The sequence below is a fragment of the Canis lupus genome, chromosome 36 (genome assembly GCF_048164855.1).
Source record: "Canis lupus baileyi chromosome 36, mCanLup2.hap1, whole genome shotgun sequence".
Taxonomy (NCBI): domain Eukaryota; kingdom Metazoa; phylum Chordata; class Mammalia; order Carnivora; family Canidae; genus Canis; species Canis lupus.
In genome coordinates this window covers 8,582,041-8,608,929 of record NC_132873.1, presented here as the reverse complement: position 1 = coordinate 8,608,929, position 26,889 = coordinate 8,582,041, and the positions used below count along the sequence as shown (strand labels likewise).

Here is a 26,889-nt window from a genome sequence, read left to right as displayed (position 1 = left end):
AAGAGGCTGGTTTTTTTAGAACTGGAATAAACCTTAGTTCTATCCCCAAAACAAGGAAATAAAAGTGACAGAGCTCTCAGTTAATTGGGCTTTCTGCTACTGAACACTGCCATCCATAGAAATGACTCATCTAAAAACTGGGATCAAGGACATTTTCTGAAATCTATACTTACAGATTATAATACATTTTGGAAATTGGTAAATTTTCAATGATGCATATTAAAACAAAACTTTTTATTGGACTTCAAGCTAATTTATTTCTTGATTGCTCTCATTTCTAAAACATCTTCATCTCATTTTTTTGTTTCTTTGAGAGAGAGACAGAGTATGTGAGTTAGGAATGGGGGACAGAGGGAGAAGGAGAAAGAGAATCTTAAGCAGGCTCAGTGCAGAGCCCCACTGGGGTGGGGGCGCAGTCTCACAACTGTGAGATCATGACCTGAGCCAAAATCAAGAGTTGGATGCTTAATCAACGAGCCACACAGGCTCCCCTCATTTGGTTTTTATTGTTTGACTAAACTAACAAAATGTGCATGTCTGCTATGTGCCAGGTCCCAACATCAACAGGTAGATCTAAATTTTTTTTGTGAACAATTAAAAGGGGTTAAGGGAATAAACAGTATAGATGTGGAAGAGGTAAATGGGCCTGGGACATTTGATCCAGTAGTTGCCTGAATTGTTCAGGACCTAGTTTATTTTAATCCAATTTAGAATTAAATTTGAGGTTACAGCTTAATCCTAAATTGCTTTAATCAAAAACATTATTTTAATACATAAATCAACCTTCTCCAAAATTTTGAAGCTAGGACTTCCTCTTTTTCTCAACACTGTGGGAGGATGTTACATGAGCAAGGTGGGGGTTGGGTAGGAAGTGTCAAACTCTATCCAAAGGGTTAGAAATCAGGGGCGCCTGGGCAACTCAGCTAGGATTCTGTTTCTCTCTCTCTCTCCCTCTCCCTCTCGCCCCTCTCCCCACTCATGTGAACACTTGCACTCACTCTCTCAAATGCATAAATAAAATCTTTAAAAAAATTAAACAAAAAACAAAGTATTAGAAATCAGTCAAGTTGTGGGAATGTCTGTGATAGAAAAACTGGTACTATTACCAACTGAGCTAAAGTGTGTTCCACTAGCCAAACAGTGAGATTAACATAAACAGCTCAAGGTAATTTTCCTTCTTCTGTTGTGAGTCTGGAATTAGATTCCACTTCTATAGAGATTTAAAGTCATTCTTTGATATGCCTATTTAGAATTCATCCTCTTAATGAAAGATAAACTCTGATCTTGCACTATCTAGTCTTTCATTCTGCAGAATCTGCTGTGCTAGGACTCAGTTTCCTATCATTAACTAGCCTCTCATTAGGTAAGCCTCCCTGTTGCTAACCATCTCCAGTGGAATTTTTCTTCATTTCTGCATTATTTCTAGAGTTAAATTACAAGCCCAGCAGGGTAGCCACTGCATCTAATTGATTTTCTGTATTACCTACCATTTCTGTTGGTGCTTAATGTATTTTTTTCACACTCCTGTAGCATTCTTTTTTTTTTCTATATCATTGAGAATTGATGTAGCCACTAATACTAAAAATCAGCAATATCTAAGGCCTCCTTAGTAAATATGATCTCTTCACTGGTGAGCTGAACTCTGAGTAGGGATCCGAGAATGTTGGAAAAGGAAACTCAACTCAGTGGCCTCAGTGGCTATAGGGAAACAGCAAAAGGTAGTGAAAATAATAGAATCATTTGGGGGGAAATCTGATTTTGTGTTCTTAAACTCATTGTGTGACCTTGGACAATTCCCTTACGCTCTCTGGGGCCCAATAAAATTAAGGCAGTTAAATAATACCAAATATTTCATAAATCTGATATTCGGTTTTATAAAAAAGGAGAGAAAGAGAAATATTTACTCTCAGAACAATTTTGAGGGAGGTCACCTCCAAAATTAAAGATCCTGCCTTACTTTTTTTGTAGCCAAATTCAACATTTAGCTTATTGCAACGTCTCAATTTCTTATATTATATGGGTGTTTGAGATACTTTTCTCAGTTCGTATTCTAGTATATATTTTTATAATGTATTTCCTCAGTAATTCCCACTCTAATTATTTTACTATATATTTGTTTTTCATGTTTTTCTTTTCTTATATGTCATTTGTTTCTCCACTAGTAGATTTCTAACTTCTTCCTTTAGAAACTATCCTTCCCATCATTTTGCTTTGTGACAGAATCTCTTGAAAACACATGGAGGAGGATGTCTTGGTAGTGATTATTCTCTCTTTTTTTTTTTTTAAGATTATTTATTTGCTCATGAAAGACACAGAGAGAGAGAGAGAGAGAGAAAGAGGAAGAGACACAGGCAGAAGAAAAGCAGACTCCATGCATGGAGCCCGATGCGGGACTTGATCCCGGGTCTCCAGGATCACACCCTGTGCCCCAAGGCAGGCGCCAAACCACTGAGCCACCCAGGGATTCCAGGTAGTGATTATTCTTTAACATTCACTAAAGACTGTATATTTCCAGTGTCACACAACTTCATTTCTACATTCCTAGGTAAAAAACTACATTTTTAAAGTATCATATTGAGAAAGTTTACAAGAGAAATAAAAATACTTGCATTTTAAATAATAATTTAAATACTTTAAATAATTGCTTGATGGATGACAGAGTCCAGTCCCTACATATAGACTATATTCTCTTCTCAATATATATCCCTTTTCTTTTAGCATTCTCTTTTAATTTGTTTATATTTTCTCTTTTCACAATTTCTTTTTTCATTTCACCTCCTTTTACTGTCTTTAATCCTAACTTTCCAACCTCTTGATTGTCTCATCCTTCCCTGTTAACACTATCACATGTACATCCTTTCCACATGTGTTCTCAAGTCTTCTTTCCAAGAGCAGGAAATAGGGCTGACCTGAACCAACTTTGCCCTCTTGCCCTCCACCTAGAAGTGTCCTTCCTTCTCCTTTGGGCACCACCATTTTCTAAAGATCTCTTATGTCCCTCTAGTTGGTCATAATGGATTCAAGTGACCCTTCTATATTTCCCCAAATTCAAAACTATTTCTGATTTCATTTCCTGCAATCAATACTTAACCTGTCCTGGGACTCAAGGTAGCCTTAAGATCGGAGTCCTCTGAAGTCCTCAAATGAACTAACAGATCATGTATTCTCTTTCCTTGGGCAAAAATATAATGAGCAGGGGCTTTTTAGGGATTTTGACTACATAGGAATAAGACAAGGTATCACGGTGAAAATGTTTTAGCATGCCTAAATTCCATCTCCTTAAATATGCCATATCTAGCAGAAATTGACTAAAATGAAGAAAAACTCTAAAGCAGAAAATTGATATACTAGCTACTTTACAGATAAGGAAAGAATTTATTAAAGTTTCTAAAGATAAAATTTCTCAATGGGAAAAAATATATTCACCTGAGGGTTTTTAATTTTTTTTTTAATTTTTAGGTAAAATGAAGTTGTAAGGAAAAATACATCACGCCAGTATTCAAGTTTATCGTCAATAACAGATGTTAAGTTTTCAGTTCCTCCATGCTTTTATTTTTAACTAGTGAGTTTTCATCACTTAAGACTGTGCTGTATATAAATTTCTTCCTCTCTCCCACAATCCCTTCTCCTGGATTTCTTTTCACTGGTACTTTGAATAAAATATGACACACACACACACATTACTCCAAGTCCCCCTATAATCTGCCAAGTGTCTCACCATTTGTAAAGCACTCTGAAATACCTTGGCACATCTGGTTCTTACCACAGTATGAGATAGATATGGTAAAACCTGGGCCCATTTTGCAAATAGGGAAACCAGTGCTCACAGAAACTGGTACGCTATTCAAGTCATGCAGTCGCAAGAAGCAGAACCAAGAATCCAACTCTCCTCTTCTGACCACATCCACCTACCCAGACTCTTTTCCTGTTGAATTCTACATAGAACCTACCACAGAATAATTATGGGAGGTTTTCTTTTGTGTTGCTTCCAAATTAAAAGGAACACTAATGATTTAAATAAAAAACATTAATGATTTAAAATTTTATGTCCAAACCCCACACTCACAAAGGTGAGTGAGCACTACTTCCCTTTCTTAATATATATATCAGAATACTTAAGTAAGGTGTCAAGGCACTTCCAGGAAACCCAGAGTGAGATAAGGTACACAGATAAAATGTTGGTTTCTATGACACACATTATCTGCATAAAATATATATTATTCATTTGAGGCTGGGAATTACCACTCTAAAATGAAGTATATGGAGTGCCTTTCTGAATTTCTCTGGTTTTCAAACATTCTTCTGAGTATGTGACAACTCATAGAAGCCAATTCCTATCTCAATCTCCCTACACCCCCATCTGATGAGGATCTAATAGCTAGATTTGTAATTTAAAAAGCAAACATGAATGTAAGAGCACAAAAAACATGTTGTAATAAATTGATTAGACAGACTGTAACCGTGAAGTTAAAGTGACTCAATAATATTCTTGAGGCATGGCACATATATGGACTCTTGTTTGACATTCCCAGTAAGTAGTTTTTAGGCACTGAAGTTTCTTAGAAGCTCTTCTATATCAACAACCATCAAACTATTTCTGTTCTATATCTTACTTTTTGAACAGGCCTTTCATCACTTTGGGTTTTCAAACGCATTTTCCCCCATTTACTATTCCTTTCATCTGATATTTTTCTTCATCTCATTTTTAACTAAATTCATTAAGAAAATTTCTGAAAACATTTTGGCCTGAAACCTAGAATTCAACACTAGTTCCAACACTAGTTCAACACTAGTTCCAGTAACAAAGTGCATCCTTTTCTTCGCCCAGGGCATGTCCTGCTTTACCCTTTTAATTTACTGAAATCAAAAGGCAGCTTTGGGGGCCTGTTTAGACTTGCCCCATTAGCTATAAGACAGATACAGGGATGTTTTCTAAATATCTTAATCCTGCTTTAGAAAATGGCTTAAAACTCTTCTCTCTTTACCTCTCATTAACATCACATTTAAGGATTGCCTGGAGTATTGGCCCTGGACCCCTCTCCTTCCCTTTTTCTACTTACCGGCTGCCTTTTGACACCTAGCCAATTTTTCCAGACCAGAACCCGAAGCTGATGAAACTGGGAAGCCATCCTCCAAACACCACAAACAAGAGAATTCTTCTCTTTTCTTCCACCTCACAGAAGAATTGGTACCCTGTCCAAATTGCTGTGTCAATGGGCCAAAGCCTTTTCACGGCATAGCTTTCCTGAGGGCTGGGGTAAGAAACCCACAGTTCTTCTACTGCTGGATTTTTTTCCTTTAGGTTAATCTTTGACCAAGGAACACTTCTCAGCCAACTCTTCCTCTGAAACAAGAACCCAGACCAGATCTGTCAGTGGCTTTGCTTATTTTAAAACAACATCCAGGTTACTGCTTATTGCATGAAGTCCAGCCTCAAGAGAGAATGAATATCATTCAGATAATGCCCTACTGTGGAAAAAAAAAAAAAAAAAAAGCTAAACCCACACCTCCTACTCTCCATGAAATTAACTACCTATCCACACCTTCCAGAGGTGTCACCTGCATTGGACACGTCATGAGGAATTAGGTGGGACTCTTGCCAAGCCAGTAGGACTTGTCTTACATTCTCTCGCCTTCTTTTCTACATAGTGCCTGCTGTAGCAGAGGCAGGACACATGGCATTTTCCAGACTCTGGGCCCATTGACTCATAATATTTAAACTGTCAGTAAGATGTTTTAACTCAGTATGGCCAGAGCTCAGCTGAAACACTCTGAATCTCAACCCATGGAGAAAGTCTCAGTCTTTAGCCCTCTTTTCTTTTGGACTAGGCCTGCCCATCCAGGTTCGTGATGCAGGATTGTCTTTTAAGGATGACATGCCAAAGTCAGATGTCAACAAAGAGTACTACACACTGAATATGGAGCGAGAAGTATGCTGCCACTTTCTTGATGTAATTTTATTTTTGGTAGAATCCTAGTGGATTGACACAGTCTACATAATTTACCTTTTGAACTTGTCATCTCTCTATAGATTTCTTTTTTTTTTTTTTCTCTATAGATTTCTAACTCTGATGGAACGCGACCAGTTGGCATGTTGGGGAAAGCTACATCACCAGTGACATGCTGTTCAAGCTGGCCCGGACCACACCCTACTACAAGAGGAATCTACCCCACATTTGCTCCTTCTGGGTAAAAGGAGAATGTAAAAGAGGAGAGGAGTATCCATACAGGCAAGAGTTGAATTGCATTTTCAATATTAGCCTTCAGATAATTAGTCATCTAAGAAATGGAAGCTAGCTTAAACTATTTCTGCTTCAAAATCTACAAGTTTATACAACTTGTTAAGTTGAATGCTTTTTTTTTATTTTATTTTATTTTTTTATTTTTTTTTTAAATTTTTTTTTTTTTATTTATTTATGATAGTCACACAGAGAGAGCGAGAGAGGCAGAGACACAGGCAGAGGGAGAAACAGGCTCCATGCACCGGGAGCCCGATGTGGGATTCGATCCCGGGTCTCCAGGATCGCGCCCTGGGCCAAAGGCAGGCGCTAAACCGCTGCGCCACCCAGGGATCCCGTTAAGTTGAATGCTTTAATTTGAAGAGAAGTTAACTATGCCGAGGTCTCGCCTTCTGCTACAATTTATTAGGTTAAACAAATTGCAGAAAATAAAAGGTAGGCTGTAGTGGCATAAATAACATACAGTAGATTCCTTTCTTTGGGGGATCAGGGTTCATGAGTCCATTACAGGAAAGCTATGTTATTTAGACTTTTTTTTTTTTAAGATTTTATTTATTTATTCATGAGAGACAGAGAAGGAAAGTCAGAGATACAGGCAGAGGGAGAAGCAGGCTCCCTGCGGGGAGCCTGATGTGGGACTCGATCCCAGGACCCCGGGACCATGACCTGAGTCAAAGGCAGATGCTCAACACTGAGCCACCCAATGTCCCCTGTTTTAGGCTTTTATAATTAAAGAAGACATAGGCTGACCCAGGACATTACTGGACTTATGATATAGTAGGAGTCTAATGCACTTGAATATCCAAATCAGCAAAAGATATCTACTGTAAATTAGGAGAAAAGGGAAAAGGCTCTTCAGGATACATGTGAAGAAGTCTGGCATAAAGGTTTCCAGGAGTAACCTTGCTTAAACACCTTAACGACAACCTATTCCCTGTGATACCAGTGCCTCCACAATCTGGCTCCAGCCAATTTTTCAACAATCTACTACAAATGTTTGACTGCTTGCCAAACCTATATGTATTACAATGTGCAAACATACCTCTGCTTTCTGGTCCTTGACTTGCTCATGCCATCTCTACTACCGGGGATAAACTTATCTCTCTCTAAGCTCCCACCTCTCAATATCATCCTCAGGTTGACATCTTCCATGATGTCTTTTGAGAAATACCCTTAGGGTATCCTCTCTCCTGCCTTTGAATCCAGCAGAGTTCTTTGTTTATATTTCCCTCTAGGATCTTGCATTTTTTATTTTTTCCACTAGATTGTCAGTTCTTTAAGGTCATAAACTATTTTATATCAAAATACTTTCAAATGATCAATGTTCAATAACTGCTGCTGAATTTAACTGAATATTGAAGAGGCTATTTGAGCCAATGCTAGTCTAACTCTCCTTTGGTCCTCACACCTTTCTGTGATTGATCCAGGATCTATTTGTAAAATCAATAAAAGCAACATGTGAGTTATCCCTTCAGTGCTTAAGTTCAAATGCTGGTTCAGTTTCCTGGTCCCCATACCGACACTGCAGTGTTGATGGCAGCCAGCCTGGGGTTGACTGGAGCCATGCTGGCACATGCCCATTACTTCAACTTTGGCTCTGTCTCTGCTGTGATGAATTTTTCCAAGCCTAATCCCCATTAGGCAGCCAATCCCGAATATCTAGAATTTGGCTCTTTAATTTTTTTTTTTTTTTTCTGAACAAGGTTAAAAAGACAAGATCCTCTTCAGACACTAGGTGCCTCTGGAGATAACACTCTCCTTTGCCACTCCTGGGATTCAGTGTCCAAGATTCTTCTGGCTTTCTCAAACTTTGCAGATGACTTGAGCTCCTACTCCCTGCCTCCTTTTCCTGCCATCTGCCACCGTCTACAACTCACAAATGGTTTCGTTCACAAATAAATATTACTCACTTGTGAAGTCAAGATGGTTTTTGGGGATGTGATTCTACATGCTAAGGGACATTACAGGTGTACAAATTTATTCAGTCAGGTTACTTCAGCTTAAAAAGTACCTACTCACCACGTGACTGACGTAGGTGAGAGGTCAGCTCAAAAAAGTATCAAATGGTTTCTCCTAGTAGCTTCTTGTCATCTTTCCATTGTAATCATGGAGTTGTTCTGTTGCTGTTTGTTTAACTTTGGTTAAGGAGTCTCTCTCTCAGGGTGTTCTCTTGCCTGGACACCTTCATCACTACCTCTAATTATCTGATGATGATATTGTATTTTATTACAACCCATGACTTCCCAGGAGATTTATCTCCTCAAAGTAATTTCAAAACTATACATTAAGTGTTTAATATATGTAAGAAATCCCTTTATACTGGAAGGCACACAATGTCATAACTCCAAATGTCACACATACTTACTCAGGGTCTGGGGTATTCTTTCACAAAACTTAACTCAAAGTAGTTTAAGGTGAGGTACATACACAATGAGACCTCCAAATTTTGCCCCACTCTGAATATCTATATTCTGGCATCTATGTTGGCCATATCAGCTTCTACTATCTTCTTTAAGGTTGTCAAACTTCTCTTAAAATTTACTTTTGAAAGCATCTTTTATAATTTCATTGCAGAAAAGGCCTTCCTTACCTAACATCAACCTTGGAAGCTACAGCTTATGTAAATCACTAAACATAATCTCTGATCAGAATAAAACTGAAAGCGATTATTAGACCAACCAAAAGGAAATGGAAGAGCATGTGGAAGGAGATTAAAGACAGTGAATTCCTTTTTATTTTGTTTTGCACAGAGAAAAATATAGCTTTGTGCCCCATTCCTGACTACAGACTGAGGTGCTTTGGCAGATATTTTAGGAGTTCCCCTTGTGGGAAGAAAGAACAATTTAGCAATGGAAATAAGCTGTATCCAGGACATACAGCCACTAAAAAAAAAAAAAAAGTTTTATAAAAAGCTAAATTGCGAAAAAAAAAAGCAAATAAACAGAAGCAAAATAGAATAATACAAAATCCATGAATGAATACATTTACCAGTAAACTGTCAACAGATTTTATTCCTATGGTCATACTAAGAAGTTAAATTATTCTACATGGCTGAACCATGGTGACCTGCCATACTACTCAGTGTTCCAGTGCTTCTGCCAGAGGCCAGCAAACCTGGCTTGTCTTTAGTATGAGAGCCAAGTCTTGGACCATAATATCTGCCTCCACTCCCTTTCTTTGATGGTGGTGATTCTACTTCTTGGTGACCAACAGGTGCATCCCTTTACCAAACAAGGAGTTAACACAATCTACCAGAGCTTAGGTAGTGTTTGCTCTTGTGTGCTCACTTTGCCAACAGTAAAAACAAAAAATATATATATAGCTTTACCATGGAATAGTTCACACAAAAATTAGTTAATCCTAGGATTCCAGTGTTCTGCTTTCCTGAGCTCCAGTAATGGCAAGTTTTGGAGAACAGTTCAAACAGCCCAAATTTGATTGAGCCATGCATAGAATTAGTTTTGAGCATGCATGGTTATCCTAAGGTTGGTCTTATCTAGGACCACCTCTAGAGTCACTTCACCTACTGAACCTACTTAGAAGGGTGGCTTGGCCAAGCCTGCACAAACATGTAACTGACAGGCACCATAAGCATTGGAGTGGCAGCTCCTGGCAGTCAATCATCGTGTAGTGCTACTCTCCAGGACCAAAGAAAGAGGGAATGGGTCCAACCATGAATAGGATATTGATGTTATTGAAACACATTAATTTGTTTTAATAGTATTAACTAAAGATCTACATTAATTATAATAATAATGCTAGATTATAAAGCCTATGTTTGTTTAACTCATCATTGTATAATAGGAATTTAACATAGATTTTGCCTTATAGTAGGTGGTCAATTAATGCTTATTGAATAACTGAGTAGCAAACAATTGTTAAGCACTTACTGAATCATCATAGCAGGGCTATTGTATAGAAAGTAGAGTGGCATTATCCCCATTTTCAGAGGAAGACAGTGACATTCATAGAGGATATAACTTGCCTAAGTTCACCCAGTTAGAAGTGGAGACGGTGGGAATAATTCCCACATCAATATTTTTCATCTCTGTGTCATGCTGCCTCCAATCCCGTGTACTTTACTGTGTGGGAAGAGCTGAGAAGGAAAGAAAAGAACTTCAGGGTTTTCCCTGGTTTTCTAGGGGCCCATAAATCTTTTGTAGAGATTTATTAAAATGAAAAATCATTGCCAAAATAAGTGCACAGGAATTATTGCACCAGTAAGCCAGGAAAAGGAAGGCTGCTCTTTTTAGGCTTCTTGGTAGAACAGAAAAGTTCCCAGTGTGGCCCTTGCCAGCTCCATTAGGTGTGTCTCTCCACTCTCAATCATCCCTGCTGCCATCTGCTGCAATGCCTTGGATGAAGACTATTCACTTTCAGGCTTCGTCATGCTGCTCCCTCAGCCCAAAACGAATTCGTGCTCATTCTTAAGCAACTGACTCAAGTGTTACTTCCTCTCTGAAGCCTTTCCCAGCCCTTCCACCCACCACGCCCCCACTCCAGGATGGATTAATCACCCCTTCATCTGTTTCATTATAGACCTCTGTTCATAAAGATACTCAACTCCTTATAAGCCTCTGTCATAGTCAGGCTTTCTCCTCATCTACACTCTGAGCCCCTTGAGGACACAAACACTGAGTTGGGATTAAGTTTATATCCTTGGAGAATGGTGAGAACTCTGACCTGACTAGACTTAAGAAACTGGTTTGAAGTGGTAGCAGATAAAACTTGAAGAGGGAGGGACTTTAATGCTAAAGAACTCAGGATGCCATTGTAAGGATTCAGAATGGGAAGATCCTAACTCTTCTAAAGAGAAAGAGGGAGATAAAACTGATGCTGTGGGAAGATGAAAATGTTAATGGTTGGGGAGCACCTGCTGGTTCAGTCAGTTAAGTGTCTAACTCATGATTTTAGTTCAGGTCATGATCACAGGGTCTTGAGATTGAGCCCCATGTGGGGCTTTACACTCAGCGGGAAATCTACTGGAGATTCTCTCTCTCCTTCCCCCCTCGGCACTCCCCCAATTCTCTCTCTCTCAAATAAATAAATCAATCTTAAAAAAAAAAAAAAAGAAAAAAAGAAAATGTTAGTGGTTTAGACCTGAAACCTCTATCCTGAATGGGAAACAAATGTGGGATTGAGTCAATGATGAAGTGAAAGGGCTTAGAAATTTAATGGCGGGCAGCTGGGGTGGCTCAGTGGTTTAGTGCCACCTTCAGCCCAAGGTCTGTTCCTGGGGACCCGGGATCAAGTCCTACGTTGGGCTCCCAGTATGGAGCCTGCTTCTCCCTCTGCCTGTGTCTCTGCCTCTCTCTCTCTCTGTGTCTCTCATGAATAAATAAATAAAATTTAAAAAAAATTTAATGGCAACCAGATCCATTATTTTACTCCTTCACTTCCACCCTGGTTTTTGTCCATAGCATTGGAGACAACTTACTTTTTTTCCGCCCCCCATTAATTGACTTTTACATTAAGATGCTATGGGATGGAGGTGCCTGGCTGGCTCAGGTGGTAGAGCATGTGACTCTTAATCTTGGGGTCATGAGTTCAAGCCCCACGTTGGGCACAAAGCTTACTTAAAAAAAAAAAAAAAAAGATGCTATGGGATTCTCATCACATACAGAATCTAATCTTTATAATAAACCTGTAAGGACAATTTTAGAATCCCTGCACTATAGATGAGGAAACATAGGGTGAATAGCTTTCCTAGGTCACACAGCTAATGAGTGTCAGAACAGTGACTTGAACCCAGGCCTCTGTGTCTGCAAAGCCTGTTCTCCAAACAGCCTCATAAAGCAATCATGAATAAGAAAACATGGCAAGTGTGTGCATTTGACCCAGGTGGAAATGTGCAATAAGTTGAGAAATTGAAGCTAACTCCTGGCAAAAATAACAGCATCCTTCTTTTATAAGGAGGGTGGGGCTCCATCAGAGGCTTAAGATAATGAGGCACCAATTGCTAATACCTCATTACCTAAGCTCCACCTTACCTGCGATGTAAGGTGGTGATAGCCAGTGCTATGAAGAAGGTAGGTGTCAGGAAGGTGTTAGATTCAGGATTTTCAGGTGCTTTATCAGCACTGAGGCACTCCAATGATGATGTGGATAGAACTACATCAAGAAGCAACTGGTAAAGATCTGATCCACAAAATCAAGAAGTAAGGCACATTTAAAAGGGGCTTAAAACAAGACTCTCTCCAAGCTAAGTTATAAGGCAGCTTCTCTCTCCAAGATGGTACAATGATACAGAATGTCCCATCACAAATAGCATGGTCTTGTCAGTAAAGCCAGTCTGATAAACTAACTGATTATCTTGCTTACCATTGAGCCATGTGACTCTGGGAATTTCAGGGTGATTTACAGTCTTGCGAAGAATTACTCACCTACTCACCTTGGATGAGTAATAATTTACTTGGTTAGACTGGTAAAGTGTGTTGAATTAATTAATTTTACTACATGTGTTGCTATAGTCTTATAGGGATACGAAATAAGAAATAATTGGCACTTTTTGGGTCAAGCTATTAAAACTTAAGGAAAAATCTGAGGTAGAGTATTAAGAAAGATCAGTCCTGAGGCATCTGGGTGGCTCAGTCGGTTAAGCGGTTAAGTGTCTGCCTTCAGTTTAGGTCATGATCTCAGGGTCTTGGGATCGAGCCCTATGTTGGGCTCCTTGCTTAGTGGGGTGTCTGCTTCTTCCTCTCCTTCGACCCTCTCCCTACCCCTTATGTGCACTCTGTCTCACTCTCTCAAATTAATAAATAAAAATCTTTTTTTTTTTTTTAAAGGAGAAAGATCAGTCCTAGTTTTGCAGTGGAAGTTTTAGACAGTTCTCCACTGAGGAAAACTGGAGGAAAAACTGAAAAACTGAAAATGAAAAATACTATTGTTTTCTTCTTTGGATCTTATGTCTTTCTCCCTCCATAAAACCTAAAGCAGCTTATAAGACAAATATATGTATTTATCTAGTATCACTTACTCTTTTATCACAAAAAAATACAAGAAACCAATTTCAGCATGTGTTTTAGTCTTTGGTGACTTGCCTGTTCCCAGAGAAATTTAAAGGAGAATATCACAAATATTAAAGGTTTCTATATTCATGTAGCAGCCTGCATTCTCTTGAATACAACAGAAACTATTTCAGAAAATAGATTTTTCCTGAATTAGCTGGAAAACTTTCATTCCTAGAATTTAAAAATTCCAAACCTTCAGTATAGGAAAAATGTCACCAAGTTATCTGTTCAACCTTGAGCCACACACAATTTTCCTACATATTTCCTCCATGTGTCATTACTAAACTCATTTAAAAGAATAAAGGACTGGGGGACATGGAACTGGTCAATGACTTCTAATTCAAATCAATAATAAAATATTTTAGGTAAAAAGTCTGATGATTCAAAAACTAATTGTCCAGAGTACAAAGAATTAAGATCTTTGTTTTCTGCCCCTCTACATGCCTTCTTTTAACAGCACTTTCCTTTCATCAGACTCTCACAAGCAATATTTTGGAACAAAGGAGGAGGAAAAATAGCAGGAAGAAATGGAAAGGAGTAACCACTTGTCATATATATATATATATATATATATATATATATATATATATATATATATTGGCATCTGTGGCTTGATTTTTGAACAAAAGAATGTATTTTTAAAATAGGGTGGAGTAAATTCAAAATTCCATACTCAATACTCATTTTTGCATGTGTTTATAAGGCATGAATATATGCTTCTTTATGAACATGTAGCTAGAGATACAAAGCATATGCATAGGTATGTAAAGAACCATTCACAAAAATTTAGCCTTAAATAAGCATACATGGATTGTAAATGTGAAGAAAATGGTATATAATAAAAATGAAACATCTGGCCCTCCAGATATGCATTTTAATGAATGCCTTAATGAGAGCATATGACAAATGGAGCATATGGCCATGATATCAGTAAAGTCTTGCTACAGAGTACTGGACAGATCTTTTGAACCAAACTTTGTAGTATATAGATACAACTACAGTATTTTTCTAAACATATTTAAAACCATTTTAAATTAAATAACTGTACATTCATTAATTGTTTTACTAAGTTCACACACTAATCTTCTTCCTAGGAGGAAACACTCACATGAAACACAAAACAAATGCATCTTAATCTAAAATAACAATTTGAATGACTGCAATGAAGCTAATCTTGACCATTCTGTACTTATTTGGGCTTTCTCTCTGGATCATGGAATTGTTTTGAAAGCTAGTTGTGATCTAGATATAGGCTACAATAAAGAAGAAACTCGTTCAAAACTCTCCAAGAGGCTTGCACAAACTTTCCCCCCACTGAAGCTCTTATGGGAAACATAATCCCATTCTCACCTACAGCTTGACCCTCAAATCTTCAACCTTCTTTCAATAAAGAAAGTTCATTGCTTAAACAACAAGCATTTTGTGTAGCACAAGGAGCCTATGAAATGGAGTTCTGTTGATGTACTGGTTCTGCAGACTCAGGAGGTCACTGGTAAGATGCCATTTTGACATAGCACCTTCATTCCCTAAAGTAGAGACCCCGTGAGAAATGTCAAATCACGCTGAAAGAGAAGGCACTGACTTCTGGGTGGAGGAGAACACTACAAGGGCTTATTTAAAGAAGACTTGTCTTGACTAACAAAGAAGCAGAATGTTTTGCTGGAAAGAGCAGAGGAAATCTAGTGATGAGATGCATGTAGAGGCCACTCTGTCACTTCCCAGTGAGATCAATTTCTCAGGCTCAAATGCTCTACTTAGAAAGTGGGGTAATAGTCCACAGATTTGCTGGGGAATTAAATGAAAGGATTAGACCTAGATGTTAACTAAGGCCTCTATGCTCCTCAATTCCTATGTCTATGCATGTGGCTTAAGGTAACATCCTATACAGCCCAGAGGGGAACTTACCCCATGGATGGTATATACAGGAAAACAAAAAACAAAAATGCACACAAAGTATTTGGTGATCTTGGTGCCCTCACTGCTGCCCTTAGTGGAGCCACAAGTTGTAGAGTGTGTGAACACTCAGTGTTACCAACTTTCCCTCTTCTCTCTCCCCTTCCCATTTCCTTCTTCTCTTCATTGTTTCCTTCTTCCATTCTGGGACCATTACATTTCTTTCCTTTTCTCTTCCTGAGTAATTCTTTCTCCTTCTTTAAAGCCTGGGTACCTCCTGATTTCCAGAGGGATGCATTTACACCAAAGCTTATATATAAGTCACTAGAATAAGGGCTGTACTCTTTCCATAAGAAACTCTGGTAGCAGCTGCTAAAGGACTAAAATTTCACCAACTCCTTACAGTTAATTACTATTATTACTGGCTAAAATAAAGCTTGATCACTTGGAACCTCCAGAACAATGACAATCAGGGAAGATAATGAGATTAATTTCATGGCAATTATTTCACACTCAAAGCAATATTCAATTACATATCAGGGCCTATGAAATATTGTCACTTTCTATTTTTCCTATACCCAAGGCAGTCTGAGTAGAAGTACAGACCCCTCTGTGATCTGTGACATTCTCTCAGGGACCTGGGCATTCTTTCTAAAGATTTAACATTTGGGGTTTCACATTTATGATACTCTGAAAAATTAAAGTAAGTCTCTTCCACTTCATCTGGATGAACGCCTATGAACAATTGTCAAGTGATCATCTGTGGTAGAAATGTTCAACCTTTTAGTGAACTGATAAACTTATCTATGTCCCCTCCTAATATTAAAATGAAAATAGTTGTTACATATCTGCTATTAGAACTCAAGCTCAGAAGTACTGTTAAATTTCTTTACTAATAGCAATTCTCTGTAGCAATGATTTTTCATAGCTGAAATTCTAATTTTTATGTATATTAAGGCTTTGATCTGACATCATTAACATAATATAGTGAAGCAAAGTAAATACTGTAATTCTAGTGGGTCATTGGGAAAAAAAGAGGTAGACTTAATACAGAAATTATACATTCACAGTAGTATCAAACAAATGCATACACACACTTTATTTTTTTTAATTTTTTTTTATACACATGCTTTAGAAAAACTTACAGTTTCAGCAGAAGAAGGAAATCAGTGGTAAGTGACTTGTTCATGGCACTTAAACTATTTGAGCATAAATCAAGATTTCTTGGTTATACTTGAATTTAAAGAGTGATTGATCTTTGAAAGATTCTGGGTAGATATAGAGTCTGAACTAGTAAAGATTTAAAGTCATTAATGCCATTATGTATGAGTTATATGAACACACATTTCCCACACTTAGAATATACTGACTATAGTGATTCTTCTTTGTAGTTTAGACTCAATCCATTTAAATATGCAAAAATAGGGCAGCCCAGGTGGCTCAGCAGTTTAGCGCCACCTTCAGCCCAGGGCCTGAACCTGGAGACCCGGCATCAAGTCCCAAGTCAGGCTCCCTGCAGGAGCCTGCTTCTCCCTCTGCCTGTGTCTCTGCCCTCTCTCTCTCTCTCTCTCTCTCTCTCTGTGTGTGTGTGTGTGTGTGTGTGTGTGTGTGTCTCATGAATAAATAAATAAAATCTTTTTTAAAAAACCAAAAATATCAAGTAACCATGCATACTGCACCCCTATGATTAAAGGGATGAAGGATAAAAATTAGATCATGATCAACATTGAGAAATTCTGGGAACAAACCCTTTGGGTCCTGAGACAGTCTAGATGTGTTACTTGGCTAGGCTAAGTCCCTAGTTATTCAACCAAAAATTAATCTAGCTGTTTCATGAAGGTATTTCCTAAATGTCATTAAAGTCCATAATCAGTTCACTTTAAATTAAGAGAGATTACCCTAGATAATCTGGATGAGCCTCATTCAATGGTTGAAAGGCTTTAAGAGTGAGTGGTACTGAGGCTTCCCTGATTTTAGAAGAGATTCAGCCTGTAGATAGCACTTCAGCCCAGAGCTCCAGCCTGCCTTTCCTGACATCCTGAGCCACAGATTTCAGACTTGCCTGACCACCCCCTCACAATTGCATAAACCAACTCCTTGTAGTAAATCTCTTAATATACATCTCCTGATGATTCTGCTTCTCTGGTGGAACCAAATGAAAACAGAACCCTAATAACATGAAGGCATGCAGATGTTCAGCAATTACAAGGAACTGATATCAAACACAATTTTTTTTTTCAAACACAAATTTAAATGCAGCAGAACTTTGTAGGTATTTGAAAACTAACCTCTCAAAAATTTTAACTCTATTTTTAAAAAATTTCTGAAACTGTTACATCTATATACAAATACTTGAAGGGGAAAAAAGCATTTGCTTTCAGTAATTTCTTTAATGTTCTCTATTTCTTATGAAGGAACATTATGGATTATAAAAATGGGAAAGTTTCAAACAATTTCTACAAACACCATTGAATGAATATCAAAGATATTGCAGTGTAGGGAAATTCCAATACTAGACAAATAGTCTTGGCAAATGGCCACTGGTGGTAGGAACCAGCATGATGCTCTAAACCATCATAGAGAACTATCTCAGGGGTAACAAATGCAGAGAACAAACAAGATCTGCATCTCTAGTAGAGACCAGTGAGGATCCAGAATGAATGCGGATTTGTGAGCCTCCCATTTCACAAATCTCATTGTCAACTTGGCTCCTGATATTTCCAGATCATTCAACCAGCCCTTAATAAACCCCTCCACCATCCTGAAGAGGATCACAAAGTGTGAGAAGAAATACAAAAGACCGAGGCTTTATACCAAACACACTGAGTTACCATAAACAGGTTATGCAGACTGGAAAAGACTCTGTATTACCAAACTTGTAGAATTGTTTTTAACCTCATGGTTATACACAAAAGTGTTCTAGGCTCTTTTTTGAAAGAACTGAAATCAAAGTACTAGTGGTATCAAATGGTTCACCAAAACCTGCTCCCCAGCTAGTACCCAGGAATATACCTAGAGGTGTTTTTTGTTTGTTTGTTTTATAACTATGAGAAGTGGGAGGAATTTTATTTAAGACTGAGTTAGAATAGAAAGATAATGAAATAAACCCATAATATCTATTCCTTTTCAAATAATCCAGGCTAAATTTTAATCACTGAGTTGTTTAGGGTTGAGAGCCAAAAACTGATGGAAACGTTCACAAAAGATCTTGTGAAACGGAGTACAAGCAGAATTTCTTTGGAACCAAAGTGATACAATGTAGCATAAAATTAAAAAAACTGAGATTGGTCTTCCTGCTAAAGGTTAAGAACCATTTATCATCAGGAATTAAGGCCCTGAATTTCCTTCTGACCTCAAACCTTCTGGCATAGAGCAAACCTAGAGGGAAAAAAAAAAAGCAAAGGGGATCCCAACCAATCCAGACTGATCCTCTAAGACAACTTGTAGTCCTATAAGAGTTAGCACTAGCTCCTTAGTGAGGAGGAAACGGAGCTTCATATGAGAATTCTCAAGGCCTTTTGTAGTGGAACTATCCTGAAGTTTGGCTTTAGCCTCAGTATTTGACCAAAATCTGTCCTATGGTCTCAGCCATTGGAAGATGAAGAGTCAAATACTTAGTGTTTGCCATTTCAGACATCCTTGATCCTATCTGTGGCTGAGAATTGTGTCATCATGTATGCTGCCATTATACCCAGTCAAAATTTCAGAGTCATTAATATAAGATATGTTTGGGTTCATTGTTATCTTAATTGTCCTTCTTAAAAACTGGTAAAATATCTGGATATAATTTGGAATTAAAATTTGTTTACATATTTTCATATTGAAATTCTTATTTTTAAAAAATTTTAATTCATTTACTCATGAGAGACACAGAGAGAGAGGCAGAGACATGGGGAGAGGGAGAAGCAGGCTCCATGCAGGGACCCCGATGCGGGACTCAATCCCAGGTCCCCATGGTCACGACCTGAGCCAAAGGCAGATGCTCAGTGCCCCATCATATTGAAATTCTATGTCAACTGACATATAAGTGTATATTTATTAATAGCAAGATTAAAACATTGCTATAATGGTGTGCTTTCAAAGCTGTTAATTCAATGTACAAAAAACTATTAAGAGCGCTGAAACTGTTAAGTAATTAGGAAAATACATTGACCACTAATATGAATGCTAAGAGAGAACACACAAGCTTGCTACTTTACAGAGACTAATGTAGTAACAAGTCTCCAAGGTGGTACCCAGGGATCCTCACCTCCTCACATCTTGGTATTCACATTCTTTTGTAGTACCCCCTACTGAATAAAAATGACCTCTGTAAATAATAATCACATAGTGTGATTTCTAGGGCTATGTCAAAATAGACATTGAGGCTGCTACTTTGCTCTCTCAAGTCACTTGTGTGTGAGCCAACTTGGAAGCAGGTCCTCCAGCCCCACCTGAGGTTTCAAATGACTGCATCCCTGACCAACATCTGGACTACAACCTCAAGACCCTAACTCTGAATGTCCAAGATAGATACTCGAAGTCTCTCACCCACAGAAACTGAGGATAGTAAATGCTTATTGTTTTAAAGCACTAGGTTTTGGGGTAACTTCTGACACAGCAATATACAACTATTCCAAATATAATACTTCTTAGCCTGATAATTATTTTTTAAAATATTTTATTTATTTATTTGGCAGAGAGAGAAAGAGCAAGAGAGCGCGCGCACACACAAGCAAGGGGAGAGGGAAAAGCAGACCACTTGCTGAGCTGAGACCCCGATGGGGGGCTTCATCCCAGGACCCCAGGATCATGACCCAAGCCGAAGGCAGATGCTTAACCAACTAAGCCATCCAGGTGCCCCCTAATAATTATTTTTAATTAATAACAAAATAAAAAAACAGCAATAGAGATTAGATTATAGCATATTTCTAATCTTTGGAGAATTGTTTAATGTACTAGTATTTACCACCAGTAATATAGTTTTTAAGGACAATGCTTTTCTATTAGTTACTTAATTACATTTAAGCCTCAAATATTTCAAGAAAAGGACGTAGTTGGAATCTTCATGTTCTGAGAGGGAACCACAAACAAAAGGCAACTTTGCATCTTCAGAATTTCTCCAGAAGAAAAACCTCCAAAATTGTGTATAAAAACATGCATGATAAATTATCTTTGATCCAGTCATAACGAAAACCATGAGGAAAAAAGTACGTTAAGGAAAAATCAAGTACCCCAGACACATTTTGTTCTTGTTAATCACATCGGTCATACTGCACAACACAAGGCTTCACTAAGATTTAAACAATTTTCTTATAGTTCTGAGTCAAAAAAGGTTACAAATGCAAACAAAAAGCTTATCAACTGCCAAGATTTTTCATGGTTGAAAATAAAGAATTTTTGAGATTTGACAAGGTATGAATCCTAGGTCCAAAGTTCCTTTTAAGAAACATGTTGTTGAACATCTTTCTCCTGAATTATATATCATGTCATAGCATATCATATCGTATCATATTCATTATGCTATGTTATAATTATGTTAATTTTATGAATACTTTATGAATTAAATTAATGGTTTATTACTGAATATGCTATATGTATATGTATGTATACTATAAAAAATACATAGAACCAATATGTCATCATGGAACAGAATAGTACAGCAAAATTACTAGCCATAAAGATAAAAACAAAGGCCCCTCTCAACATTCTTCTACCACAAATACTCTATATAACATATAAGAAATTTGAGAACTGCTTTATCCATTTTTTTATGTAAGATATTCTAGCAAGGGGATGCCTGGGTGGCTCAGTGGTTTAGTGCCTGCCTTTGGCTCAGGGCGTGATCTTGGAGTCCCAGGATCAAGTCCCATTCAGGCTCCCTGCAGGGGGGCCTGCTTCTCCCTCTGCCTGTGTCTCTGCCTCTCTCTGTGTGTGTTTCTCATGAATAAATAAATAAAATCTTTAAAAAAAAGATATTCTAGCAAAAAGAACAGTGCTATTAGGTATTACATATTATGAGTCAGCTCAAACAACAAAAGCCTTAATATTGTACTTTGCAAATAATAATACCCACCTAACAAGACTTACTAACAACCAGTAGTTGTTTACAAAGAAAGTACTTTGAAGACACCAGAACATACTGAAGTAAGCACCCAGGTGGATCTTGAAACTACAAGTATTTCTCACATAATCCCTGCTCTAAAGATACTCTCATCATTTCTGTCCAGGGAAAATGCTGAAATTTGTTTGTATGAAAGGAAAACTGAGATATAGATGGAAATCAAGAGAATATTTTGTTATATTTAAAAGCTTAAAGTTACTATTTTGGAAGAGATACCATAAGACTATACAAATATTCTGTTCCTCCTTAAACTTGCACCCACAAATTGTAGCACTCATTGGTGGATCCTGCCTATAGCAATTAATACTGTGGTGTTATAATAGTGATTTTCTATTTCCCATCTTCTTTCAGCACTTATTAAATGAAATTCTTCTATAAAGTAGTGTTGTCCTTTGTATACTATTTAGATAGTTGTTCAAGTATTTATATCAATATGAACTCATTAATATTTATTTCATTCTTTGGGTTAACTTCAATGAACCCAATTAGCTTTTATAAAGTTCAGAGTTAAAGGCACCTGGACTGGGAAGACCTAACATGATTGCTTATGTAAAAATTCTGAACTCAGTGTAGGCCCAACCATGTAATAGAATTCATTACAGAATTCTGTCTTAATGCGTATGTTTCTTTGTGTGTGTTCTATAGTAGATCTGCTGTAGATGCCCAATAAATATCAAATAAATTGGTAGTTGCTTAAAACTGAATACTTATTAAACCCTAAAGGTATAGATAACTATGTTGAATAAAGATTATATCCCTGCCTTATAAACATTATGGAGTTTACATTTTCACAGGCTTTTATTCCATCATGGTATTAAGATCAAAGAACATGGAGTTGCTTTCCAGAGCACAGTTTTAATTTAATACCATGATTGTATTGTACATCAAAATATTAATGTTAAACCCTTGGTTAAAACAGAATCTGCTAAGTTTCTGAACTGTGAAGTTATTAACTAAATTGGGAGAGATGCTTTAAGACATGCTACTATCCTGTTCCTCCTTAAACACTTACTAATTTTACCCACTAAGTTCACTCATCCAGACTGATACTTAGCTCATTATGGGATCTAAAGAATTCAAAATACTTTGACTAAATAATGGTAAAATTAGAAATCTCTTCAGGAAAATAGGAAAACGTACTAGCCTGACATGGTATAGAAGTTTAGGTAAAAAAAAAAAAAAAAAAAAAAAAATCTCAAAAACCCTAAGGCTTTTCTCTGTTACTTGGGTGTTTTAGTTAAAAACAAATAAGTGGTTTTAAATAATTCAGGAAATACAGTTGAATGACCCCAATATAACATTATATGCCTTGCCCACATTTCAAAGGTGAATTTCAGTATGATATGAATACTTCCTTCTCTGATAATGCTGTACTATGATGAATACTCAAACTATTTAAACTCCTTTCTCTAATGCAAAGAGCTTATGAAAAGTCCTGAGTTCAGATTCTAAACAAGAATTATGTCTGAATTGGGAGGAGAGAGATAGAACGAACATGTTCCCATTGATGTTCTCCAATAATTGTTTTATAACATAAAATAGATTTAGAGCTTCTTGGAAATGCTAGAACATGGGGAGACAATATTACAAATCTAGGTCAAACAAGAGATACTAATTAAAACCAAACCTTATGAAAAGATATTAGTTACAAAGTCATGTTTAAAATAATTTATAGGGGATCCCTGGGTGGCTCAGAGGTTTGGCACCTGCCTTTGGCTCAGGGCGTGATCCTGGAGTCCCGGGATCGAGTCCCACGTCAGGCTCCCAGCATGGAGCCTGTTTCTCCCTCCTCCTGTGTCTCTGCCTCTCTCTCTCTCTCTATGTCTATAATAAATAAATAAATAAATAAATAAATAAATAAATAAATAAATAAATAAATCTTTAATAAAATAATTTATAGATTTCATATTTTATCATCAAAGGAAAAAAATGGATAAAGTTTGCATTAGAAGGCCAAAGTTCGTGTACATCATTTTCTGTTAACTAACACACATAAACACTTCGAAAACTTTACTACTTGTATTGCATTGGACACACAGCTTTTATTGGGTCCATGTGGAGAAGGGGAGAACTTAACAAAAGGTGTGAGAGTTCATAAGACTATTGTTTATAAACCTGCTTTTAAGAGTTAAAAGGAACGAAGAGAGATTGGTGAGATTAAGTGTAAAAAATGCACATAATGTGTATGTGAAAAGTAAAAATTGAGTAGCCTCATGCTTAGACTACTTTCAGGGAGAAGCCCCGAAAGTGTAAACATTATACCTGACATGCGTCCAAGTTTAAGCACTCTGGGAAATTTCTGGCAAAGGCAAAATCACCTGGGCAACTCAGAGAACCAGAAGGTAGCGAAGAAAGTCATCAATTAGCACTGCTACTAAATTTTTTTCATGACCCAAAATATGACACTATTCACTGCGTCTAAATTCTTAAACTCCACATTGGTAAAACTGAAATTACGATATCAAGTTGCTTTTCTTTCTTTCTTCTTTTTTTTTTTTTAAAGATTTTATTTATTTATTCATGAGAGACAGAGAGAGAAAGAGGCAGAGACACAGGCAGAGGGAGAAGCAGGCTCCATGCAGGGAGCCCGATGCGGGACTCGATCCCGGGACTCCAGGATCACGCCCTGGGCTGAAGGTGGCGCTAAACCGCTGAGCCACCCAGGGATCCCTCAAGTTGCTTTTCAATGTTATTGTGAAGGTTATCCAATAAGACGCATACCATTTTAAAACACTGAAATGAGCTCCCCAGCGATAAAGTCAAATGTCAGTATCCGTTCCCAAGAGATATGGTGGATTTTTCTCTTCGAGGAGACTTTATGAAGTCATTTGTCCTGAAAGTTTGCAACATCTGCTGGTCTGAAAGGAGAACGTCGGATTAAATTTCTTAACATCCTTTTCTGCTTTATTCTCTTATAAATTACATGTTGCTTTCATGTAACAGTTCTCAATAAGGTTTGATCAGTGATACATGCTCTGTCATCTACTCCTGTCTCTCCAAATCACTTTTCAGATTGCAGCCGCAATGATCTTTTCAAAACACAGGTGTAAAGATAGCATACACACCCCTTTTAGAGCCCCTGACTGCCTTTCCTTTGTGTTTAGGACAAAGACAGAACACCTTAATGATCCACAAAACCTATTACAGTGAAAAGCTACTATGGTCTGATGCCTATGTTCATACTACCCTCTTCCCAAATTCTCTCCAATGCCTCTCACTGCCTTCCCTCCTACCCAGGGCCAAGGCCTAACACACACTTCCCCTCCCTCTCTTCTCCAAGTTCATACCTACTCACTCTTTTTGACTTGCCACTTCCTTAAAAATGTCTAGTCTAATATCCATAGCACTGTGCTTATCTACTTCATAGCACTTATTACTGTTGCAATTTAGATTTTTGTGTATGCTTGTTTCATCACTGGCTATCTCATCTACTAGATTGTACACCTATCAAAATCCATGATATACTGGAATCACATTGTGTCCCAGGGCTTACACGGTGCCTCACACACAAAAAAAGTCTTTCAGTAAATTTTTTTAAATAAATAATAGTTGCCTAAATAATTTATTTCTATATTCTCTTGTAACTGAAGGCAGTCAAGGGCCTGCATGGGGAAGGAGCTCCCTTTTTGCATGACCTCTGTACTCACGACAAATAAGCAAAGCAATATATTGGTAATGATGCCAATAGCTATTCAAGATCTTTCTTTCAAAAAGCTAGTTTTTACAAAATCAACTTCTTTTTGAACCTGGCATCTTTATTGAGAACATAAGCCTCCCTTGATCTCAATAAGGAATAGAAATGTAAGGCTGATCAGCAGCCACTGTGGAAACGCATTAGTAGGTCTCAGAGTTGCCCCTCAAAACACAACAGTCCAGCCTGCTAAAAGGACTAACCTAGTTTCCCATCATTTTATTATGTGCTAATGCTTTCCTCTACCCTATTTAATCCTCTTGTGGGATAATGCTATTCATTTTAGCTTCCTATTGCTAAAGTCCTCTGGGCACCTTGTTTCTTTAAGGGTAACAGAAAACAGCTAAAATTCTTATCAAAAGTATTCTGAGTGGTGTATAAAACCCGTCCTTAAATGTTAGCACATCTTTAGAAATATAATCTATCAAGGATGAAATAAACATCCAAGTGAGCCACCTCTCAGAGGAAATATTTGGACTACATGAATTAAAGGACCTCAGAGCACCTTTCAAAAGTAGAATAAAAACCAAAGCAAATGTGTATTGGTGGAATCCCCAGACATCTGGAAGGAAGGAGTCCTTGATTCTCTCTTGAGTGGAGACAGGATTCATTCTACCTTTGAGCAAGGTGACTTCTTTGGGTCTCTGTTATTCTCTTAAGTAACATAGATATTCATTCTCTCATTCTCTGTTTTTCATCCTGTGGGTGTTATCCCCAATTATTTATATTTTTCCCCAGCTTTATTGAGATATTATTACGTAATATATGTTAATTTAAGTTTAAGGTGTACAATTCAATGACTTAATAAACAAGTATATTGTGAAATGATTAACACAATAAAGTTAGTTAACGCCTCCATTCCCTTACATAACTACCATTTTTGCATATGTGGTGAGGATATTTAAGGTCTATTCTCTTATCAGCTTTCAAATATATAACACAATATTGCTAATTATAGTCATCATGCTGCACATTAAATTCCCAAACGTTATTTATCTTATAGTTAGAAGTTTATATCCTGTGATAAACAGCTCCCCATACCTCCCCTCTCCCAACCCTTGGCAACCACTATTCCACTATTTCTTGAGTTGAACTTTTTTATATCCTACATGTAAATTAGAACATACAGTATTTGTCTTTCTCTCTCTGACTTATGTCACTTAGCATCATGCCCTCAAGGTCCATTCAAGTTATCACATTTGGCAGGATTTCCTTCCTTTTACGGTAGAAGAATATTCCATTGTATTTCTCTCTCCATATATTTGTTGATGGGATAACAACTTAGTTGTTCCTAGGTCATGGCTATCATAAATAATGCTGCAGCGAACTAGGGATGCACATCTCTCTTAGAGGTAGTGGTTCCATTTTCTTCAGATATATAACCAGAAGTAGGATTGCTGGATAATATAGTAGTTCTATTTTTAATTTTTTTGGGAAACTCCATACTGTTTTTCCACGGTGGCTATATCAATTTACATTCCTAGCAATAGTGCTAAGAGTTCTCTCTTCTCCATATCCTTGTCAACACTTGTTATATCTTGCCTTCTTGATAACAGCCATTCTAACAGGTATGAGGTGATGCCTCATTGTGGTTTTGATTTTCATTTCCCTAATGAATAGTGATGTTGAACATCTTTTCATGTATCCATTGGACATTTGTATCTCTTCTTTGGAAAAATGTCTATTTAGTTCCTCTGTCCATATTTTAATTGGATTGTTTTTTTGCTATTAGTTATATAAGCTTTTTATATATTTTGGACATTAACCCCTTATCAGATAAATGGTTTCCAAATATTTTCTTCCATTCCATAGGTTGCCTTTTTATTTTAATGATTGTTTCTTTTAAGATTTTAGTTTGATACAGTCCCACTTTTTTTTGTTTTTACTTTTGCTTTTGTTGCTTACACATTTGATGTTATATCCAAAAAAATTGTTGCCAAAGCCAACATCCAG

At 37.3% G+C, this 26,889-nt stretch overlaps 1 protein-coding gene across 2 annotated transcripts in view; it reads right to left on the bottom strand.

Annotated features, from left to right (window-relative positions):
- ABCA12 (ATP binding cassette subfamily A member 12) overlaps positions 1–26,889 on the bottom strand; it is a 281,179-nt gene that overhangs the window by 164,678 nt on the left and 89,612 nt on the right. The window contains exon 1 of one of the 2 annotated variants that reach the window (XM_072812584.1): positions 5,061–5,425. The exons of the other annotated variant lie outside the window; for it this stretch is intronic. Coding sequence (XP_072668685.1) covers positions 5,061–5,129 — 69 coding nt within the window. The 5' untranslated portion in view covers positions 5,130–5,425. Of the gene's footprint in view, positions 1–5,060; positions 5,426–26,889 lie in introns of those variants that run through there. 2 annotated transcript variants of the gene reach the window in all.